The 19,317-nt window shown below is 45.7% G+C and overlaps 1 protein-coding gene across 1 annotated transcript in view; it reads left to right on the plus strand.

Annotated features, from left to right (window-relative positions):
• Positions 1-1,237: 1,237 nt before the first annotated feature.
• The window catches only part of FARP1 (FERM, ARH/RhoGEF and pleckstrin domain protein 1), a 236,270-nt gene continuing 218,190 nt past the window's right edge, over positions 1,238-19,317 (plus strand). Inside the window, exon 1 of the mRNA XM_068984199.1 lies at positions 1,238-1,408. Coding sequence (XP_068840300.1) covers positions 1,238-1,408 — 171 coding nt within the window. The remainder of the gene's footprint in view (positions 1,409-19,317) is intronic.

The raw sequence follows: 19,317 nt of genomic DNA on the forward strand, positions 1-19,317 counted from the left end.
AGGTTAATCTTTCCATGACCATGCATTTTATAGCATCATCTTTTTATTTCCACCACCACTGTTCAAGTTATCCCCTCAAGCTCAAATTGTTGCGATAGCTCTGTCACTGGTCTACCCCAGTCCCCGCCAGCTCGTCTCTTTTTCCAACCCCTTAGTATATATCATCTTCAGGTTCATTTTTCTCAAGTTCTACTTTTGTTGTGTCATTATTCAGTGACTCCCAGCAGGGTGAAGACCGTATTTTTCAGCTAGGCTTTTTGATGCCCTCTGTGGTCTGATGCCAACCTGGTTTCCAAATGCATCTTTAACTCTGCAGCCGTGAATCTCACTCCTCTTCCTGAATGCCTCCTGATTTCTGTCCCGTGGCTTTCTTTGTGCTGTTCTGCTTCCCTGGAATTCCTTCTCTTGTGTGTTTCTGTCTCTTTCCAAGTATTCCCCAACATTTGAGACTCAACTGAGTTTAGCTCTTACCTTCTGAATGGTGGAGAAGAGAGCTTTGTCAATGCCGTAATAGGTAGTATGGTTTCCTGGGAAAGCGGGAACAATTGAGGGAGGGGTGTGGCACAAAAGAAATTAATTAGGAGGTAATTGACACAGGAACCAACAAGAAATTGAGAGAACAGACCCTACCTAATGTCACCTGTGTTTGGGCAAGTGCCTGTTTAGTTTCTTCAACCAGATTGTAAGCTTGGGAGCCACAAGATATGTTTTATCTGTTTATCTTGCTAATGTCTGCATTGCTTGGTCTGTTCCTGGATCCATAAAAGCTAACTAATGGATGCTAATCATACGGATTAGGTACTGCTCATTATCTTCCCAGCGGACTGGAAATGTGTGATGAGTGGTACCTGACTCCTCGTAGAGCCTGAATAATAATAATATGTGGAACACAATCTATCGTGTGAATAATTAAGAGCTGAGTGCAAAACTAGAAAAGGATAAGCTATGTAAAAATATGCAGAAGAATAAAATATGCTCAAATATTAGCATGCCTTGCATGGCTAAAGGTGACATTGTTCTTGAATGAACTGAAGCCTCAGCAGGTGGTTGCTGCCCCAGTGGGGTGGGGGGCTGACCGGCCCCCATGTGTTTCGGGGGGGGCGGTAAGGGGGGATCCCTACAGTGAAGAGCATAGAGGACAAATGTTGCTGAAGTGGTCTCAGTGAGTCTTGTCTTCTCATGTATCTTTCTTCTCTTCTCTGCTTCCAGTAGATACTGTGTACAATCTGCTTTCATCATGGGAGAGATAGAGCAGAGGCCAACTCCAGGATCAAGACTGGGGGCCCCGGAGAATTCGGGGATCAGTACGTTGGAACATGGGCAGAAGCCGCCCCCCACGCCTTCAGGAAAACTCATGTCTATCAAGATCCAGATGCTGGATGATACCCAGGAGGCCTTTGAAGTTCCAGTAAGTTGGGGGCAGCCTTCGGCGTGGGGGCACTCATCTCAGTCCTGTGATGCACGGTGGCGGGAAGACGGTCTGTGTATTCAGCAGCCTTCTTCCCACCCTCACCGTGCTCCTCTCGTTCCTTCTGGTTCCGTCCGAGCTATGGATTTTTTGGTTGATGTGTGTTGATTTTTTGATTGCATGCTCCGAGTCCAAGTGATATCAGTGGGTGTGTCACTTGAATTTTACTCTGACTTCCCATATACTAAGACATGTGTGTATATGCCTATGTATGTGTTACTTATATTTTTGAGTTGGAGGGAATTGTGGTTTCAGTCTCAGTTTAATTTCCTTTGTTGTTCAATCACTCAGTCATGTCCGACTCTTTGCGACACCGTGGACTGCAGCACGCCAGGCTTCCCTGTTCTTCACCATCTCCCGGAGGTTGCTCAGATTCATGTCCATTGAGTCGGTGATGCCATCCAACCATGTCATCCTCTGCTGCCCCTTTCTCTTCCTGCCCTCAATCTTTCCCAGCATCAGGGTCTTTTCCAATGAGGTGGCTCTTCGTATCAAGTGGCCGAAATATTGGCACTTTAGCACCAGTCCTTCCAGTGAATATTCAGGGTTGATTTCCTTTAGGACTGACTGGTTTGATCTCTTTGTGAAAGTTGCTCAGTCGTGTCCAACTCTTTGCAACCCCATGGGCCATACAGTCCATGGACTTCTCCAGGCCAGAATACTGGAGTGGGTAGCCTTTCTCTTCTCCAGGGGATCTTCCCAACTCTGGGATCGAACTTTGCTTACAAGCAGTTCCTCTAAACATCAGTGCATGTGTGTGAGCACTCCATTATTTTGTGTGGCAAAAGAAGTCGTTCTGACATCAGGAGAGAACTTGCTGACCATGTTTGTGGGTAGTGAGTGGGGGTAAAGAAAAACCCTGAACCCAGGCTATAGGCCGGCAGCCCTAGAATTGAAGAGACCCCCATCCCAGGGGCTGGGGGGGCGTGGACAAAAGAGGTGTCCAGGAGGCAGGCAGAGATGAAGCAGCAGCAGGCTTGCCTTGTTCATCAGCTGGAGCTGCACACCCCCAAGGTTCTGCTGTTTTCCTTGGAACTTTGCCCTGTCGCCCCTTCCCCACTTTTCCCATCCTTCTCCTCAGTCTCCTCTTGAAATCCCACTCCTGTTCGAGGCTCAGAAACCACCACCAGTTACGTGCAGGTAGAGGATCTCTTCAATGGCAGGGAGAGTCCGGACGTGTGTTCACCTCTGTACAATGCTGATGGCACTTTTCACAAGAATTAATTAGCATCCGTAGAATTCACAGCACACTCTGGCTTTTTCCATGTGTTCTTTCTTGGGTGTTAAACACCGTATCTCATGCTGCTTGCGTGTGGGGGTGAAAAATAACTCTTGAATTCCAAACAGCCCAGTTATAAACAAACATTGCGAACGTAACCTGTTTTTAAAGTGGAGACAATCCGTCTATTATTCCTGTTGGCTAGAGCAACTAAAATTTTAACAGTCGGCATTAACGTCTGCAACCCATCATTTAATCGTTTATGTGATATGAGTCACTCAATCGTATTCATTTCCAAGACTATTGTTCTAAAAGTGTGAATTACCATTAAGTGTCTCAGGGAAGACAAACCTCAGAAGAGCTGTGTTTAAACCTGCCAATTTATCACACATTGCAAACGACCTTTGTATCTTTCTAATTTTCTCGTTGTGGAATTTCTATCTCCTCAAGGACTTGGGGACTTCATATTCTGAGGAACAGAGTTGCTGCTTATCTGCTGAAATTGTAAAACATAGAGGGGCACACCTGCCAGCCTGGTACTCAGACCTTCTGGAACAAGTCCTACCCCCTTCCACCCCCCTCTCCCCCACTTTCTTTTTGTTGCAAGACTGGTTTGGTGAGGTATTTGGTTTCAGTGTTTCTCCTTTGCTACTGTTAAGGATTTCTGAGCCCAAATCTCTAGCAGTGTGTTCTTTTAAATGGTATTCCCGTATATGGGTTTGGACCAAAGGGCCTTCAAGCACTGGTGTTCTGTACACAGGGAGCATTGTATGTATTCATTTGCAATTCTTGTTTCCTTGAAGCAAAGAATGTCAAAACTCCATTCCTAGCTACTGTTTAGCTAGGAACTAGATAGGAACTCTCTGCTTGAGAGAATAGGAATAGAAGTTTGTTTGTAAATTTTAAAATGATTTTACTTGATAATTTCTGATGTCCATGCTTTCCATTTGTAACTCCTCTACCTGAAAGGTTTCTTAGACCACCTCCTCCCTCCCCCCACCCCTATAAACTCCTATGCACCCTTAGAGGCCCTCTGTTTTACCCAGAGGCTAACTTGTTGAGACAGTAGGTGGGACTTTTTCTTCCCTCCTTCAGACCTCTTCACTCATAGGTATGTCAGGGTGGAGCTGGACCACAGCTTCTCCTACCGACTCACTGATCACCTTGGGGAAGGTACTTAATCTCTCTATCTCAGTTCTCTCCTTTGTAAAATGAGGCTCATCATAAACCCTGCCTTATTTCATGAGAACAAGAGTTGATACAAAGGAACAACTCTTGGCATATACAAAGAGCTTGGAACGTAATATGATTGATGATGATGTTGCTGTTCAGTCACTCGGTCATGTCTGACTCTTTGTGACCCCACGGACTGCAGCACACCAGGCTTCCCTGTCCTTCACCATCTCCCAGAGCTTGCTCAAACTCATGTGCATTGAGTTGGTGATGCCCTCCAACCATCTCATCCTCTGTCATCCCCTTCTCCTGCCCTCAGTATTTCCCAGCATCAGAGTCTTTTCCAGTGAGTCAGCTCTTCACATCAGGTGGCCAAAGTCTTGGAGCTTCAGCATCAGTCCTTCCAATGAATATTCATGGTTGATTTCCTTTAGGGTTGACTGGTTTGATCTCCTTGTTGTCCAAGGGACTCTGAAGAGTCTTCTCCAGCACCACAGCTCGAAAGCATCAGTTCTTAGGTTCTCAGCTTTCTTTATGGTCCAGCTCTCACATCCATATGTGACTACTGGAAAAAGCATAGCTTTCACTATGCGGACCTTTGTCAGCAGAGTGATGTCTCTGCTTTTTAATATGCAGTCTAGGTTGGTCATAGCTTTTCTTCCAAGGAGCAAGCATCTTTTAATTTCATAGCTACAGTCACTGCAGTGATTTTGGAGGCCTTACTCATGTGCATTTTGCATTTCGCGTCTGGCTTCTTTGGCCTGGGTCCTGCCTTGCTGCCTCATCTCCGGCACCTAGCGCAGCGCCTTGCGTGTATTAAGTGCTCATTAAAAGTTTCACTAGTAGGGTGAGTTGATCTGACAAGTAGAATTCATGTTATTGTTAGTTTTCCACATGCCTCATCCATTCATGTTTAATTTTTAAAAATCTTATTTGAGTTGGGTCAGAATGTTCCTTCTCAACCCATGGGCAACAGATGTTTTCCGTAACTGCCTGTAGAAAGTCAGCGATCAGCATTTTTATTGACTGTGCTGATTCTAAATTGCTACCTTGTGGTCTTCAAGAAGAGAACGGGCCAGGACTCTGCAGCTGGGAGGCAGCAGGCTGGCCGTGGTGACTCAACCGCTGTGCTTGCCCTTAGAGAGGAGGGACTAGGATTGCAAGAGACGCAGCTTCCCACAGCTGCTTTTTAAACCTTGCTCTAAAACTTCCTGTTGTGAATTCATGGAGGCCAGGTGTCGCAGCCCCCCTCACCCACCCTTGTTCCCTCCTTGGATTGGGCGCCCCGTGATGATGAATTCTCGTTGCTAATTCACATTTGTCACACAGATGGGCAGGCACTTGGCCGGAAGTCATTACCATTCCCTTTGGGGAACATTCCTCCGTGAACCACATCGCTCCCTAGGGAATGAGTTTCTTGGGTCTTTTCCTGATACTTTCGTTTTGGAGGATGGATGGAGGTAAAGTCATCGTTTTAAAATGCACGTTCTCCAAATGGCTTCCTGGCCCAGATAATCACACCAGTCTGCATCATTACTTACAGCCTCAAATGAAGTCTTATCAAAGAGTTTAATCCTCTGAGAGGCCTGGGCATGGAGCCTCAGACTTTGCTACACCATGGCTCGTTCTCCCGGTCACCTTTGCTCTTCAGCTTGGACGGTCTTTTTAGGTATTTTTTTCTGCAGAGTTGAAAGTTCAGATGCAATATTTATAGTAAATTCTTCCAGGACATTCTGTCGTCTTTATGTGGAATACGCTGTGCAGAGAAGCCTCACCTTGTGGCTTGTGGTATCTGCGGTGTTCCCTTCCAATCAGAGGGTATACCTCGAGGGACTCGTGTGGATCTGAAAGGGTTAAACGACTCCCCCAACCCCGCCCCTACCCCCCCAAGAAGGTTCCTGAGAAGGTTTTATGTGTCCTGTCCTCATGACCCTGCTGGTAAACAAAACGCTGCTCCTACTGACGTTTGTAGGATGAAGCAGATGGCTTCTTCCCCCAAGTGTTTATTCCATTTATGTGTTTTCATTAGCAAGGCTGCTCTAGGAGGAGCAGAGAAGAGTGGAGGGACTGAAACGGAGCCGTGTTTTGCTGCTTTTGAGCAGCCTGGGAAGCCGGCTTGGAAAAGATGCTCACAGGTGATGGGAAGGCCCCTGGCCTGTGTTGAAGAGCGAGCCGGAGTGGCTGTGGTGTGGGTGCAGGGCACTCTGTGTCAGCCACCGCCATCCAGGGGGCTAATCATCCTGCCCTTGTGTTGGTGTTTTGTCGAGGCTTTCCTAAGAAGCCTTTCCAGCTCCCGGGTGCCTGAGGATAAAGTGTGGGTTTCTTAGTTTGGAGAGGCCGGGGGACAGGCGGATGGCCGAGTGCTCCGGTGACCTTTTCCTTATTCTCCACCGTTGTCCTGGGTTGGTTCATCCTCTGCGTTAGCATCTCAAGCTGGAAAATTCTCTTGACTTGCTTATTATGCTTAGTTTTGACTTACTGCAGGTAGAATGGGAGCTCTGTGGGGGCCTGGCCCCTTTGGTTCTTATTTATCCTTATATTCTGTTCCTCCACTGTGCCTCAGACTGATGGTGCCATAACCTGTGACTGACTGCCCGCACCTCTGTTCATTCATGTGCTTCTCACAGATGAGGAAGGCTGGGTGGCGCTGTCATCTCTTTAAGATGAGGGGGAACCCCTGGAGCACTCTTCGAGTCACCTTCTCACATTTGTATGGTGTTGGGATAGCACTGCAATTGGAACCCAGCCCTCGTGACCCCAACTTTGTCTGTCTTCCCTTGCCCCGAGCTGCTGGCTCGGGTAAGATCTGTGGGCTTCTTCTGTGCTGCCTTATTCGACGTTTCCAAACGTGCCTCCAAGGCTCCTTGCAAACTCTCATCTTCCAGCTGCTCTGGTTCCTTTCCTATTTGTAAACAGCGCCCAACATCCACCAACAAATTTGTCGAGATCCCCCAACCATCCAAGCCTCTCCCCAGGGCTCCTGGTGGGGGTCATCTCTGTCTTAAACTACTTGTTGTCCGTACCTCTAATTAGACTTGGAATCAGAAGCTCTAATCTTGTTTCTCCCTCTAATTATAACTCTACTGAGACTCAGTTTCCTTATCTGCAAAATGAAGAGTTTGGTTCAGATGATAATCTACGCTTTTTCCCCCTCCCTTTCTTTTTTCTGAAAGTCGGTGCCTTGCATTGACATCTTCTGTTGATGAATTACCTCTCCATGATTATGTTTGTTAATTCCTCAGGCAAATAGTAAACTCTTTCACAAAGGGGATTTTAATCTAAGAAATATTACAAAAGCCTCATCGGAGATAGTATTTACAGTTACTGTGTAACTAGTAAGTGCTCAAATCAAATATAAGTGAATAAGCATGCATGCACGTGAGCAGATTCAGGAGATGGTGAAGGACAGGAGAGCCCATTGTGTTGCAGTCCATGGGGTCGTGGAGTCAGACATGACTCAACAGCAACAAATAAGCTTATGGGGCATCAGGAAATGTTAGGATTTAATGTGTGTGTGTGTGTTGTGTGTGTTGTGTGTGTATGTTAAGTCATGTCCAACTCTGCGACCCCATGGACTGTAGCCCACCAGGCTCCTCTGTCTGTGGAATCCTCCAGCCAAGAATACTGAAATGGGTAACTACTCCATTTTCCAGGGGATCTTCCTGACCCAGGGCTTGAACCTGAGTCTTCTGCACTGCAGGCAAATTCTTTACCGTCTGAGCCACCAGGGAAGCCTAGGTGGGTGGGGTAACTTTAAGTATCACTGAACTAAATTGGGCTAAACTTCATGCCACTTGAGAAGACAGAAATCAGGTATTTGCTAGATAACACATTATTAGCGGGAACAAACAACTTCGTTGTAAACAGACATCTAAAATTTTTAAGAAAAATAATTAGTTTGCATGTCATAATAAGAGAGACTGAAAAGGTTTTTCTTTTTCTTTTTCTTTTTTTTAACTGAGGGCAAAAGTGCCTGTATTATCTCAGACCTAATTAGGAGTCTGGCATGGTCAGTCCATAAATGATTAAACCTTTATTTCATTTTCTTAGCTTTTGAAATGAAGCAGTCATTTATTTTTCACTGAAACCTGGCCTTGACATTAGTCAGGGGCTTGTTCCTCCAAGTGCTTTGTGGTTCTGCAAAAGGTCTTAAGTGGTTGGAGAATTTTTAAACTGTCTTTATAAGCTGGTGCTCAGAAAAAGAAGATGTAGCAGAAGTTTGTCTCTTTAAAAAGCTCTGTGTTGTCTTTCTGGGGACTCCCTAGTTAACATCGACGGCTTTTGTGGAGGCTCAGATGGTAAAGAATCGACTTGCAATGCAGGAGACCCGGGTTCGATCCCCTAGTTGGGAAGATCCCCTGGAGGAGGGCATGGCAACCCATTCCAGTATTCTTGCCTGGGAAATCCTGTGGACAGAGGAGCCTGGCAGGCTACAGTCCATGGGGTCACAAAGAGTCGGACGCAGCTGAGCCACTAACACTTTCAGTTCACTTTCCTTATTTACATTAGGAAGAAGGGAGGCTACTGGCTTGGAGCTGGACTTGGGTAGCTCACAGCAACTGTGCCTGTAGAAAAGCAAGGTCCTTTTCTCCATCTTTGTCTTGTGAATGATTTTGTTTCCCTGTTTAATTTCTATGTTAGCCATCTTAGAGACGATGCCCTTTTGGATCTAAAGCCGCTGAACGTCTTTGTTTTTTCCTCTCCCAAAGAGGTGGAATATATATTTAACCTAAGATCTTGGGTGGGAAGTATTAGTATATCTTTCTTTTTAATATGTATCCTGCTTCTCCCCTGGAATCACACATCCCTGGCAGCGGGGTTATTCCTTGCAATTGGTTGGATTATACGATCTTAGACGGGAGGTATGAGTTCAGGGCTCCTTTATTTTCTTCTTTTGTATAAAAGTGCACATAAGAGCTGGTGGCGGCCATACTGAGACCTAAATAAAATTTAATTGACCATTTAAAACCAGAAGGGAGCTGTGTGTGCCCAGAGCTCCATTAACTGCCTCTTAAGCAGCTGCAGTTTGAACCAGAAAGAGGGAAAGGAATTTCACAAGTTCACTCAAGCTTTTCAAACATGAGTCAATATTTCTTTCCCCTTATCAGTGTTGCTTTTGGCTCTGTCTCTTAGCAGAGTTTCTGAAAGAGTATTTATGTCCACTCTGCTTTTGCACGGTCCACTCTGTGTTTTATTTAACTTGAGTGATAAATGGTCCGTCTGGGTCTGGTCTCTTGAGGTTAAATTTAAAGGCTATTTTAATAGATAAAAATTTTTTTTTCATAAATCATTTCAGCGAAATCCTGTTCGCCTTTCCTTTCTGGTTCCTTAGATGTGAAGAGTGGAACTTCAATGTTGGCCCAAAATGTTTGTGTGCCCCTTTCAACTTCACTGTAGACGCTTGATCAAAGTCGTTTCTGTGGCTCTGACGTGATGGCAGGAATTCTCTAACAGCTGTTTGCTATTTTCTCCCTGAAAAGTCTCTCAGTAGACACTAATAAATAAAAGGAATAAACTGTAACTGAGAATGTCTGTATCTGGTGGTAAATTGGGCCAATATTCTGGGGAGATGTAGGGAGTTTGAGAAGCTGCTTCCCCCCCCCCTTTTAAGTGGAGATAATAAATTGTCCTAATTATAAGAAACAGTGGTTAAAGGGGAAAATCGGGCTAGAAGTGCGTCCTGGCTTCATGGCTTACTAGCTGGGGGGCTGTGGGCGAGAAGATAACCCCTCTCAACCTGTTTCCTTGTTTCTGAATCTGGAGAAGAACACACACTTCGTGGGGCTGAGGTGAAGCTCAGGTGAAATACCTTCTGAGAAAATACCTTGCAGAGTCCTAGATGGAGATTAGATTACCCTAAAAGCTAGTTGTTTTTCTTCGTTTAGCGCTAAACTTTACTTCTCTTGTTTATTAGCAGGATTGAGACTGTGCTTTTATTGTAGGGCTTTTGGGTCTGTGAAGTGGAAAACGGAAAGCATATGAAAACATTTTGAAATTAAAAAAAAAGCATACTTGCGTCAGGTGGAGTAATTTTCTTTCTTTCTTTCTTTTTTTAAAACTCCCCCAGCTTTCTCTGTCATCTCAGATGAGTCTTTCCTGAAACAGAGATGAGGCTCCCAGGTGGCTTTCGAGGGTCTATGAGAAGGAAGCGCCACCTGGACAGGTGTGATGAAGTCTTAGCTTCCCACAAGCACACTTCCTCCCTTTTTTCAGTCTATCGGTAGCTCCTCAGAGCTTCAGTTCTGGTGGCTCTAACACTGAGGGGATATTCTTAAAGCTTAAATGTTTTACGTGCATATTGGTTTTACTGAGCTTTTGGTCTTCTCCATTTACTTAGCCTGTCTTTCCTGGTGGCTCCACCCCCAGTGTAGGAGATGCAGGTTCGATCCCTGGGTCAGGAAGATCCCCTGGAGAAGGAAATGGCAACCCAAGTATTCTTGCCTGGAGAATCCCATGGACAGAGGAGCCTGGTGGGCTACAGGCCATGGGGTCACAAAGAGTCAGACACGACTGAGTGCCTGAGCGCACATGTATGTAGCCTAAAGCCTCTCTGTTTTCCTAGAGTTAGGATTTTCCTAGGAGAACCTCGCTTCCCTCTGGCACAGGCTAAATGTAGGATCTCAAGGTGGATGGTTTTAGGACCCTCTCGGATGGGTCTTCTCTGTGGGTTCCTTTGAAGGAAGCATTTAGCTGGCTAGGAACCTCTATGTTTAAATGTGAATATGAAACATACTAACATATAAATCACAGTGATGTTTAAATTATCTGCTATTTTTTTTTATGATTCACTTATTTGCTGTCTTTTATCAATTTGAACATTGGACATCATGGTTTTCACACCAGAGATAGATATTGGGATGATTTTATCAGTCTGTGATCTATAGAGAAAGTCATTGTGTAAAAGCAATTCTGAAAGTCATACTTTGTAGTTGTGAGTGAGAGCTTTATAGGTTTCTCTTTCCGCATTTATATAAACAGGAAGCTAGACTTGATACCCAGAGTGGAATTCAGGGAGCGCTGGTGTTGTTTTATGGAACATGATCTTGGAAACCTAATATGTGTCCCACATATATTTCTGGACATGCACAGCAAGGGGCTGCTGATGATAAGACAATGAGCAAAAATAATGGCTGCCCTTCTAAAAACCCCTTGCTGTGTGCCAGAATTTGTCCTATCATCTGTCCTTATGAGCCCAGTGAGCACAAAGCTCAGAAGTGGCTTGATCTAGGTCGCAGGACTGAGGACAGGAAGCGAGGGTTTCCCGCCCAGCTCCTGCCTCTACTTAAGCCCTGCTCTCACCAGGCCATTTGATGGTCCTGGGCCACAGGGATCCCTTAGAGAGGACAGCCCGTCAACGTGATCGTGCTGGTCCCTGAGACGGATGCCAAGGATAGATACTCCGAAGCGGGTAGGGTGGATTAACAGGGCTGAGACCAGCAGGGACAACCCAGGGACCAGAGGGCCTCCCAAGGTCATAGACACGGTGGTGGCTGCTAAGGGCCCCAGATGCCATGTTGGAGAGCTGTCAGACACAAGGGAAACTGAGAAGGTAGAGGTTTTTTTGTTCCTCCCATCAGTCAAGTATATTTATTTAAAGCACCGTCCTGTAGCGTCAGTTAAGTTTTCACAAATTGACGAGGTAGGATTGACAGGCCTTGGCAGCACGTGGGAGGGGAGCGCCCAAAGAGAGGGGAACAGAGACACTCCTTAGATTTACACCTTGGGGGCTCCCTGCCGCCACGGAGGATTGGGACATCAGCTGGCCTTTCTATGACAGCTGTTGCACTGGAAATGATATCTTTTTTTTTTTTTTTCAGTTGACGTGAAAGACGCGCTGCTAATGTCCCTAATAAAAGCCGCTGCTTCATTTCTAATCACGAAGAATCTGTGACTCTGTAAATGAACCTCTGAGATTCATACTGATTATGGAGATTGTACAGACTGGAAGTATCAAAGGGAGGTTGATTGCTTGCTTCCCATTTGTATTAGGAAAATTATATTTACTCTCTGCATTTCAATTAATTTGTCATCCCAGGAGCTACTCTGTTCATTTTGAAGGCCTGGCTGGGAAAGCATTGACACCCAGCGTCTTCAAGTTCATAAGCCTTTGAAAGGAATGGGGGCGTGGCCTGCCCTTTAATTTTAATTCTGTTTACTTATGAACTCTCAAGCGTGTTTGACTGTCGTGTCATCTTCCATGGCCATTTGTTGGAAGGTTTCTGTCCACAAACAGAACTCAAGGGCTCGGTTACCTTTGCTCTAGCTATGATGTGGTTTAGTGTTGCGGTTGAGTCGCTCAGTGGTGTCCGACTCTTGCAACCCCACGGACTGTAGCCTGCCAGGCTCCTCTGTCCTTGGGGGTTCTCCAGGCAAGAATACTGCAGTGGGTTGCCATTTCCTTCTCCAGGGGATCTTGCCCACCCAGGAATCGAACCTGGGTCTCCTGCATTGCAGGCAGATTGTTTATCAACTGAGCTATGAGGGAAGTCCTTGAAGGTCAGTTGGTAAAGCTGTGATGCTTTAGACACTTGCTGTGATGCTGAGTGTCTAAAGCATTGAAAAGCAAGAGCTCCCCTGGTCACTGCTTTCCTGGGTCCCAAGGTGGCTGTGACAGCCCTTCCCAGTCCCTGCTGGTCAGCTCTCATATTCCTGCCATCCCATGAGCTGGTATCATCCTTAGTCTTGTAGGAAGAGAGAGAAGGTGGGTCTTAAGCAGGTCCTTCTGCAGCCTGGCCAGCAGGAGCGATGAGCAGAGTGAGGGCAGGTGGTGAGTTGTCCTCCTCTCCCCTGGGCCACCCATCCCCTATTAGCATCTCCTGTTGCTGAATTAGAGACCCACGAACGAGGAGCCCAAGGTGAGCAGGCTGGAGAGACCAGTCAGTGGGAACCGCAAGAGGATACCCCATCTCTTGGGAGATTCCCAAGACTCCCAGAGAAAATGAAGACCACAGGCATGGGCCCCCACGTTCGTATCTCCTAACACAGGCTCATCTCTCCCTCTGCCTTCTTTTCCACCCTTGCAGCCTTGCCTCTGACCCTCCAGCCTTCATTCTGTCTCCTGTGGGACAGTGTGCTGCACACAGTAGGTGCAACAAAAACTCATTTTATTCGCATATAAGTCCTGTGATTCTTGTGCCTGTTTTAATTTATAGACAATTTAATACTAGAATCCCAACGATGACCAGGACATGGAGGTGCAATAGCTGTAGCACCTGCTGAGTATGTGAGTTAGAACAAAACTTAGATGTTACTCTTGGCCATCTGTCATTTCTCTGCCTGATGTAGATTTTTGTAAGTACCAGGATAACAGATTTTTATTAGAGCGGTTAAATGGAACGTCCGGTTTCGTAATGAGCACCAAGAATTACTCCTTCCCATAGTTAACTGGGTTTCAGGTGGGCCGAGAGGCTCACACATCCGGGTAGGTTTCATGGAGGTGATCAGATATGTCTGCTGACCCCACAACAAGGTGCCTGCTCAGGGGTCTCCTGGTTTAAGCTCGCAGCCATTATTCCCATCTCAGAGGAAACCTTCATTCCAAGTGAAGTCTCGATGTTGGCTCTCTGGGAACTTTCTGAATCCCTAATAACAAGGTGAATCTGTCTTTCCGCGCCCCACCCCTTCTGTTCCAAGGACAGTTTCTCTAAGGTGGATTTCCTCAGTTCCTGCCCTTAGCTACCTTCTCTTTTGAAGCTCCTGAAAGGTACATGGCAGCCTTAGAAAATAAAGTTCTCACTTTCTCCAGAAAACTGGTTCAACAGAAACCAAGCCACTGCCAGCAGCCCTGGGGCATCCTGCCAACCCAGGACTGTTTAGAGATTTATGTGGGTACCGGTCGCAGTGTGTAGCTTCCAAACTTATTTTTGCCCTCTGTCTGGCTCCAGAAATGCCTGCTCAGGGAGGCCTGGGGAGTTGGTTTTGGTTTTGGTCCTTATTTTCTGGTACACAAGGTACAGATGAAAGCACGTTCTTTTTCTCTGGGCCCTGTGCCCGTGTGAACCCTGGAGGCCATTGGTGATGTTTCTGAGGCCTACCAGCAGCACTCGGTACTCTGACGTTGACGTTAGGCTTTATTTGTGGTCCACCCCCCTGGCTGTTCCATCACTCGGCAGCTCAATTTGACAAATACATCAGTTTGCAAGAGCTGCTGTCGCGTTCCCCAGATGGGCAGTTGGAGCAATGGAATGCTTGTCTCACAGTTCTAGAGGCTGGAACTCAGATCAGGGTGTGGGGCAGGGTTGCTTTCTTCTGCGGGAGAGTCTTGTCCAGGCCTCCCTGCTAGCTTCTGGTGGGCTGTGTGCTAAGTTGCTTTAGTCGTGTCTGACTCTTCGCGACCCCAGGGACTGTAGCCCACTAGGCTCCTCTGTCCATGGGATTCTCCAGAGAATACAGGAGTGGGGAGTCACGCCCTCCTCCAAGGGATCTTCCTGACCCAGGGATCGAACCCACGTCTCTTTGTCTTCTGCGTTGGCAGGTGGGTTCTTTACCACTGTGGCCACCTGGGAAGCCTGCTGGCCATCTTTGGTGTCCTTTGGTGCATAGATGTATCTCTGCCAATCTCTGCCTTCCTCTTCACCTAGCCTTCTCCTTCCGTGAGTTTGTCCTGGTTTCTGCCTTCTGTAAGGCCACAGCCATACTAGCATACTTGCCTTATCGCTGAGTTGGTAAAGAATTCACTGCAGTGTGGGAGACCTGGGTTCGATCCCGGGGTTGGGAAGACCCACTGGAGAAGGGAAAGGCTACCCACTCCAGTATTCTGGCCTGGAGAATTCCATGGAGTGTAGCGCCCACGGGGTTGCAAAGAGTTGGCCACGACTTTCACACACTAGTGTAGGGCCCACCGCCATCGTACCTTGATCAGTTGCAAAGACTCATCTTCCAAATAAAGTCACTAGTTCCTGAGGGGTGGGGGATAGGATACAGTTGGGGAGATACAATTCAACCCATGCATATAGCAAGCTTCATTGTTTGGCTTCTTTATGACACATCATTTGAGAAAAAGTTGGGCCACTTACTGCTGTGACTTCTATATGGGCGACTTATGGACCAGTTTTCTTCTGTGGTTCCTTTAGTCACAGTGTAGAATGGGACATCTCCTTAGTAGGTGGAGGAGAACTTGATCACTTAACACTTTCTTAAATCACGTTTATGCATGATTAAAATGGGAACTGTGGTGTGGGTAGTCATACAGCATGACATACCGTGACTCTTTCAGTCAAGTGAACCGTAGGAGTGGGTTGGTTTGGAGTCATTTTCCTTCCTCCCCCAGAATTTTTCCATGAATCAGTAATGGGAGAGAGCTGGCTTGAAAATCACCACGTAGTATCTCCCAACATCATTCACTCTAATTCTGGCAGAGAGCCGTTCTTTTGATGAATTGGTCCAGGTTGAAAAAAGTCAGCTTTCCCTGTCCTCCCAGCATCCTTTGTCTTCCAACAGTTATGCCAAAGAACATTACTAATCATTAGAGAAATGCAAATCAAAACCACAATGAAATATTACCTCACATCCATTAGTATGGTTACTATTAACAAAACAAAACAAAACACGGATAACAACAACTAATAAGGATGTGGGGAAGCTGAAACCCTTGTGCCTTGTTGGTGGGAACGTAAAAATGGTAGCCGCTATGGAAGAGATTACAACAGTCCCTTAAAAAATTAAACTTCTGGGTATCAACCCCAAATAATTGAGAGTAAGATCTTGAAGAGATATACCTATTTTTATTTTTAAAAATTTTTTTAAATTGGAAGATAATTACTTGACTGTGTTGTATTTCTGCTGTGCAACAACATGAATTAGCTATAAGTATACATATATCCCAGAGAAGGCAATGACACCCCACTCCAGTACTCTTGCCTGGAAAATCCCATGGGCGGGGGAGCCTGGTAGGCTACAGTCCATGGGGTCGCAAAGAGTCGGACACGACTGGGCGACTTCACTTTCACTCTTTACTTTCATGCATTGGAGAAGGAAATGGCAACCCACTCCAGTGTTCTTGCCTGGAGAATCCCAGGGATGGGGGAGCCTGGTGGGCTACAGTCCATGGGGTCTCACAGAGTCGAGCACGACTGACGCGACCTAGCAGCAGCAGCAGCAGCAGCAGCAGCAGCAGCAGCAGCAGCAGCATGCATCCATCTCCTCTCTCCTGAGCTGCTCTCTCGCCCCTTGGGCTCATCCCAGAGCACCGAGTTGAACTCCCTGTGTCCTACAGTAGCTTCCCACTAGGCATCTATTTTACACATGCTGCGTGCTCAATTGTGTCTGACTTTTTGCGACCCCATGGACTGTACCCACCAGGCTCCTCTGTTCTTGGAATTTCTCAGGCAATAATACTGGAGTGGGTTGCCATTTCCTCCTCCAGGGGATCTTCTCGGCCAGGGATCAAACCCAAATCTCCTGCATTAGCAGGCAGATTCTTTACCACTGAGCCACTGGGAAAGCCTCTTACACATGGTAGTGTACACCTGTCTTTAAATGGTGTAATTCACAATAGCCCGGAAGTAGAAGCAACACAAACCTGTGTTGATAGATGAATGGATAATACATGGAATATGCATACTATGGAATATTATTCAGGCTGAAAATGGAGGAAATCCTGTCAAATGTTGCACCATGGATGAACCTTGAGGACATCATGTTAAGTGAACTAAGCCAGTCAGAAAAAGATAAAATCGTATGCATCTACTTGCATGAGTTACCAGGAGGAATCATACTCATAGAGACGGAAAGCAGAATGGTGATTGCCAAGGGCTGGGGGTGGGTTGGAAATGGAGAGTTGCTGTTTAATGACTTCCCTCGTGCCCCAGACTGTAAAGAATCTGCAGTACAGGAGATCTGGGTTCGATCCCTGGGTCAGGAAGATCCCCTGAAGAAGGGAAAGGCTATCCACTCCACTGTTGGTGCCTGGAGTATTCTGTGGACAGAAGAGCCTGGCAGGCTACAGTCCATGGGGTTGCAAAGAATCGGATAAGACTGAGCGACTAAAACAACAAGAACTGGGATGGGGTGGAAATGGAGAGTTGTTTAATGGCAATATAGTTTGAGTTTTGAAAGTTGAAGATGTTCTGGAGACCTCTGTGAATCTAACAGTACTGAACTGCTGAACACTTAAAAATGGTTAAGATAAATTTTATGGAATTTAAAAAAACCATATATTTTTAAAAATTGGAGACAAGTTAAAATAGCTACAACTGATTTCAGCTCTTGAGAAAACTAGTCCAGACCTTCATTTCCATGCTTCAGTTGAACACTGAGAGTATATCAGGTGGGTGTCAGGGGATACGGAAATAGATTCAGCTGTGGGTAAGAAGACTTCAGTCGCTCAGTCATGTCTGACTCTTTGTGATTGCATGGACTGCAGCACGCCAGGCCTCCCTGTCCTTCACCATCTCCTGGTGTTTGCTCAAACTCATGTCCATTGAGTCAGTGATGCCATCCAACCATCTCATCCTCTGTCGTCCCCTTCTCCTCCCGCCTTCCATCTTTGCCAGCATCAGGGTCTTTTCAAATGAGTCAGCTCTTCGCATCAGGTGGCCAAAGTATTGGAGTTTCAGCTTCAGCATCAGTCCTTCCAATGAATATTCAGGACTGATTTCCTTCAGGATGGACTGGTTGGATCTCCTTGCAGTGCAAGGGACTCTCAAGAGTCTTCTCCAACACCACAGTTCAAACGCATCAATTCTTCGGCGCTCAGCTTTCCTTATAGTCCAACTCTCCAAAAACCTTGGAGGAAGGAAAAAACTTATTCTGATAAACTTAAATACTAGCTCAAAAGTATTGTGACCTCATTTCTGTAGATGACTGATGCAGATGCTTTGAAAACATCCCAGGTAACATCTTTCACTAGTGTTTACAACATCATTTGGTGTTGGTGTTGTTATCTTCTGTATGTATATTCTTCATTATCATTTTATGGCTCATGCCTGCCAGAAAGACTGTAAATTCCTTTAAAACTGGGGCTGGGGTATTTTGTAATCTCCACAGCACTAATGAGTTTCCTGCACATACCAGGGGTAAAAAGTTAATAGACCTATTCTGTTCATTGGCTCATCTGTGGTAGCTTCAGCAAATCATTTTATTCTAAGCATCAGTTCACCTCCAGTTGCATGATCTACTGGGTCTTGGGCCAACTAATGACAGAGAACACTTTGCAAAGACAAAATTTCAAGGTGATACTCACGTTACCAACATGTTATGCATTCTTTATTTTGTAGCTCTTTCTATGTGAGTTGACCAGTTGAATAATAAGCTTCTCAGAAACTGAATCTTTTAATATGCATATGAAACATACATTCAAGGCAGCAGGCCAAGGAGTGTCTTCTTGCTGCACTTGGCATGCAGGTCTGCAGTTAAATACTGTTTTTGAATAACAGATGACATTCTAAGCAGATAGCTGCCAAGACATACCATTTGGACCTTGTTCTAATTAATTCCTTGCAAATGATAAATTTTCTGTTCTTTGCCCTTCTGCCCACATTTTCTCCTCCTTTGCGGAGCTTCATCTGACTGAAGATGAAACAAATCATGATGGGATTTATTCTGCTTGTGTTGCAACATTTAGAAATTTGTACCTCAGAAATTCTTACAAGGAGTCTTAATTTTTAGAAAAATATTTTATTTTTGGTTGTGCTTTTTACTTTTGATTGTATTTTTGATTGTGCATAAGGGCTTTCTCTAGTGCGGCAGTTGAGCATTACTCTTTATTGCGGTGCGAGGGGTCCTCATTGCGGCGGCTTCTCTTGTCGCCGAGCACAGGCTCAAGACACTCAGACTTCAGTAGCTGCGGCTTCCAGTCCCTGAAGCACAGGCTCATTAGTTGTGGTGCATGGGCTTGGCTCCTCTGTGGTACGTGGGATCTTCCTGGACCAGGGATCAAACCTGTATCCCCTGTATTGGCAGGCAGATTCTTATCCACTGTACCTCCAGGGAAGTCCAAAAGTTCTGAATTTTTTGTCCCTAAAGTAGAGCTTTTGGGTTTATTTTCCCCATTGTGAAATCCTTTTTACTTGTGCTTTATCACTTCTTGAGGCCTCAGAATAACCTTGTAAAATACCATCAACTTAAGGCAGCAACGGGACATGTGACATAATCTCAGAAGTCTTTCTGTTTGCAGATAAGCTCACAGCACGGCTTTTGATAGAAGTGAAATGCCGGCAACACTGTGGAAAGCCCTGGAACTTGCAGTATCTCACCTGGATTACTCAGCCTCATTTCTCTCTACTGTGTTGCCCATTACAGCTTAGAGAAGTGGAAAAAGAAAACGCAGGTTGAACACATTGCTTTTAGGATATGAATGGTTTAGGAAAGTGTTCAGTATATATTGTTTAAAAGCCAGGTTATGATAGTCTAATGACATTTTCTAGCAGGTTATGTGATGGTCACAGGTCAGGTCCAAGATTATGGGCATTTTTTTTTTTAAAGATATTTTTTGGATTCAGTTCAGTCGCTCAGTTGT

The sequence above is a fragment of the Capricornis sumatraensis genome, chromosome 12 (genome assembly GCF_032405125.1).
Source record: "Capricornis sumatraensis isolate serow.1 chromosome 12, serow.2, whole genome shotgun sequence".
Lineage (NCBI taxonomy): Eukaryota > Metazoa > Chordata > Mammalia > Artiodactyla > Bovidae > Capricornis > Capricornis sumatraensis.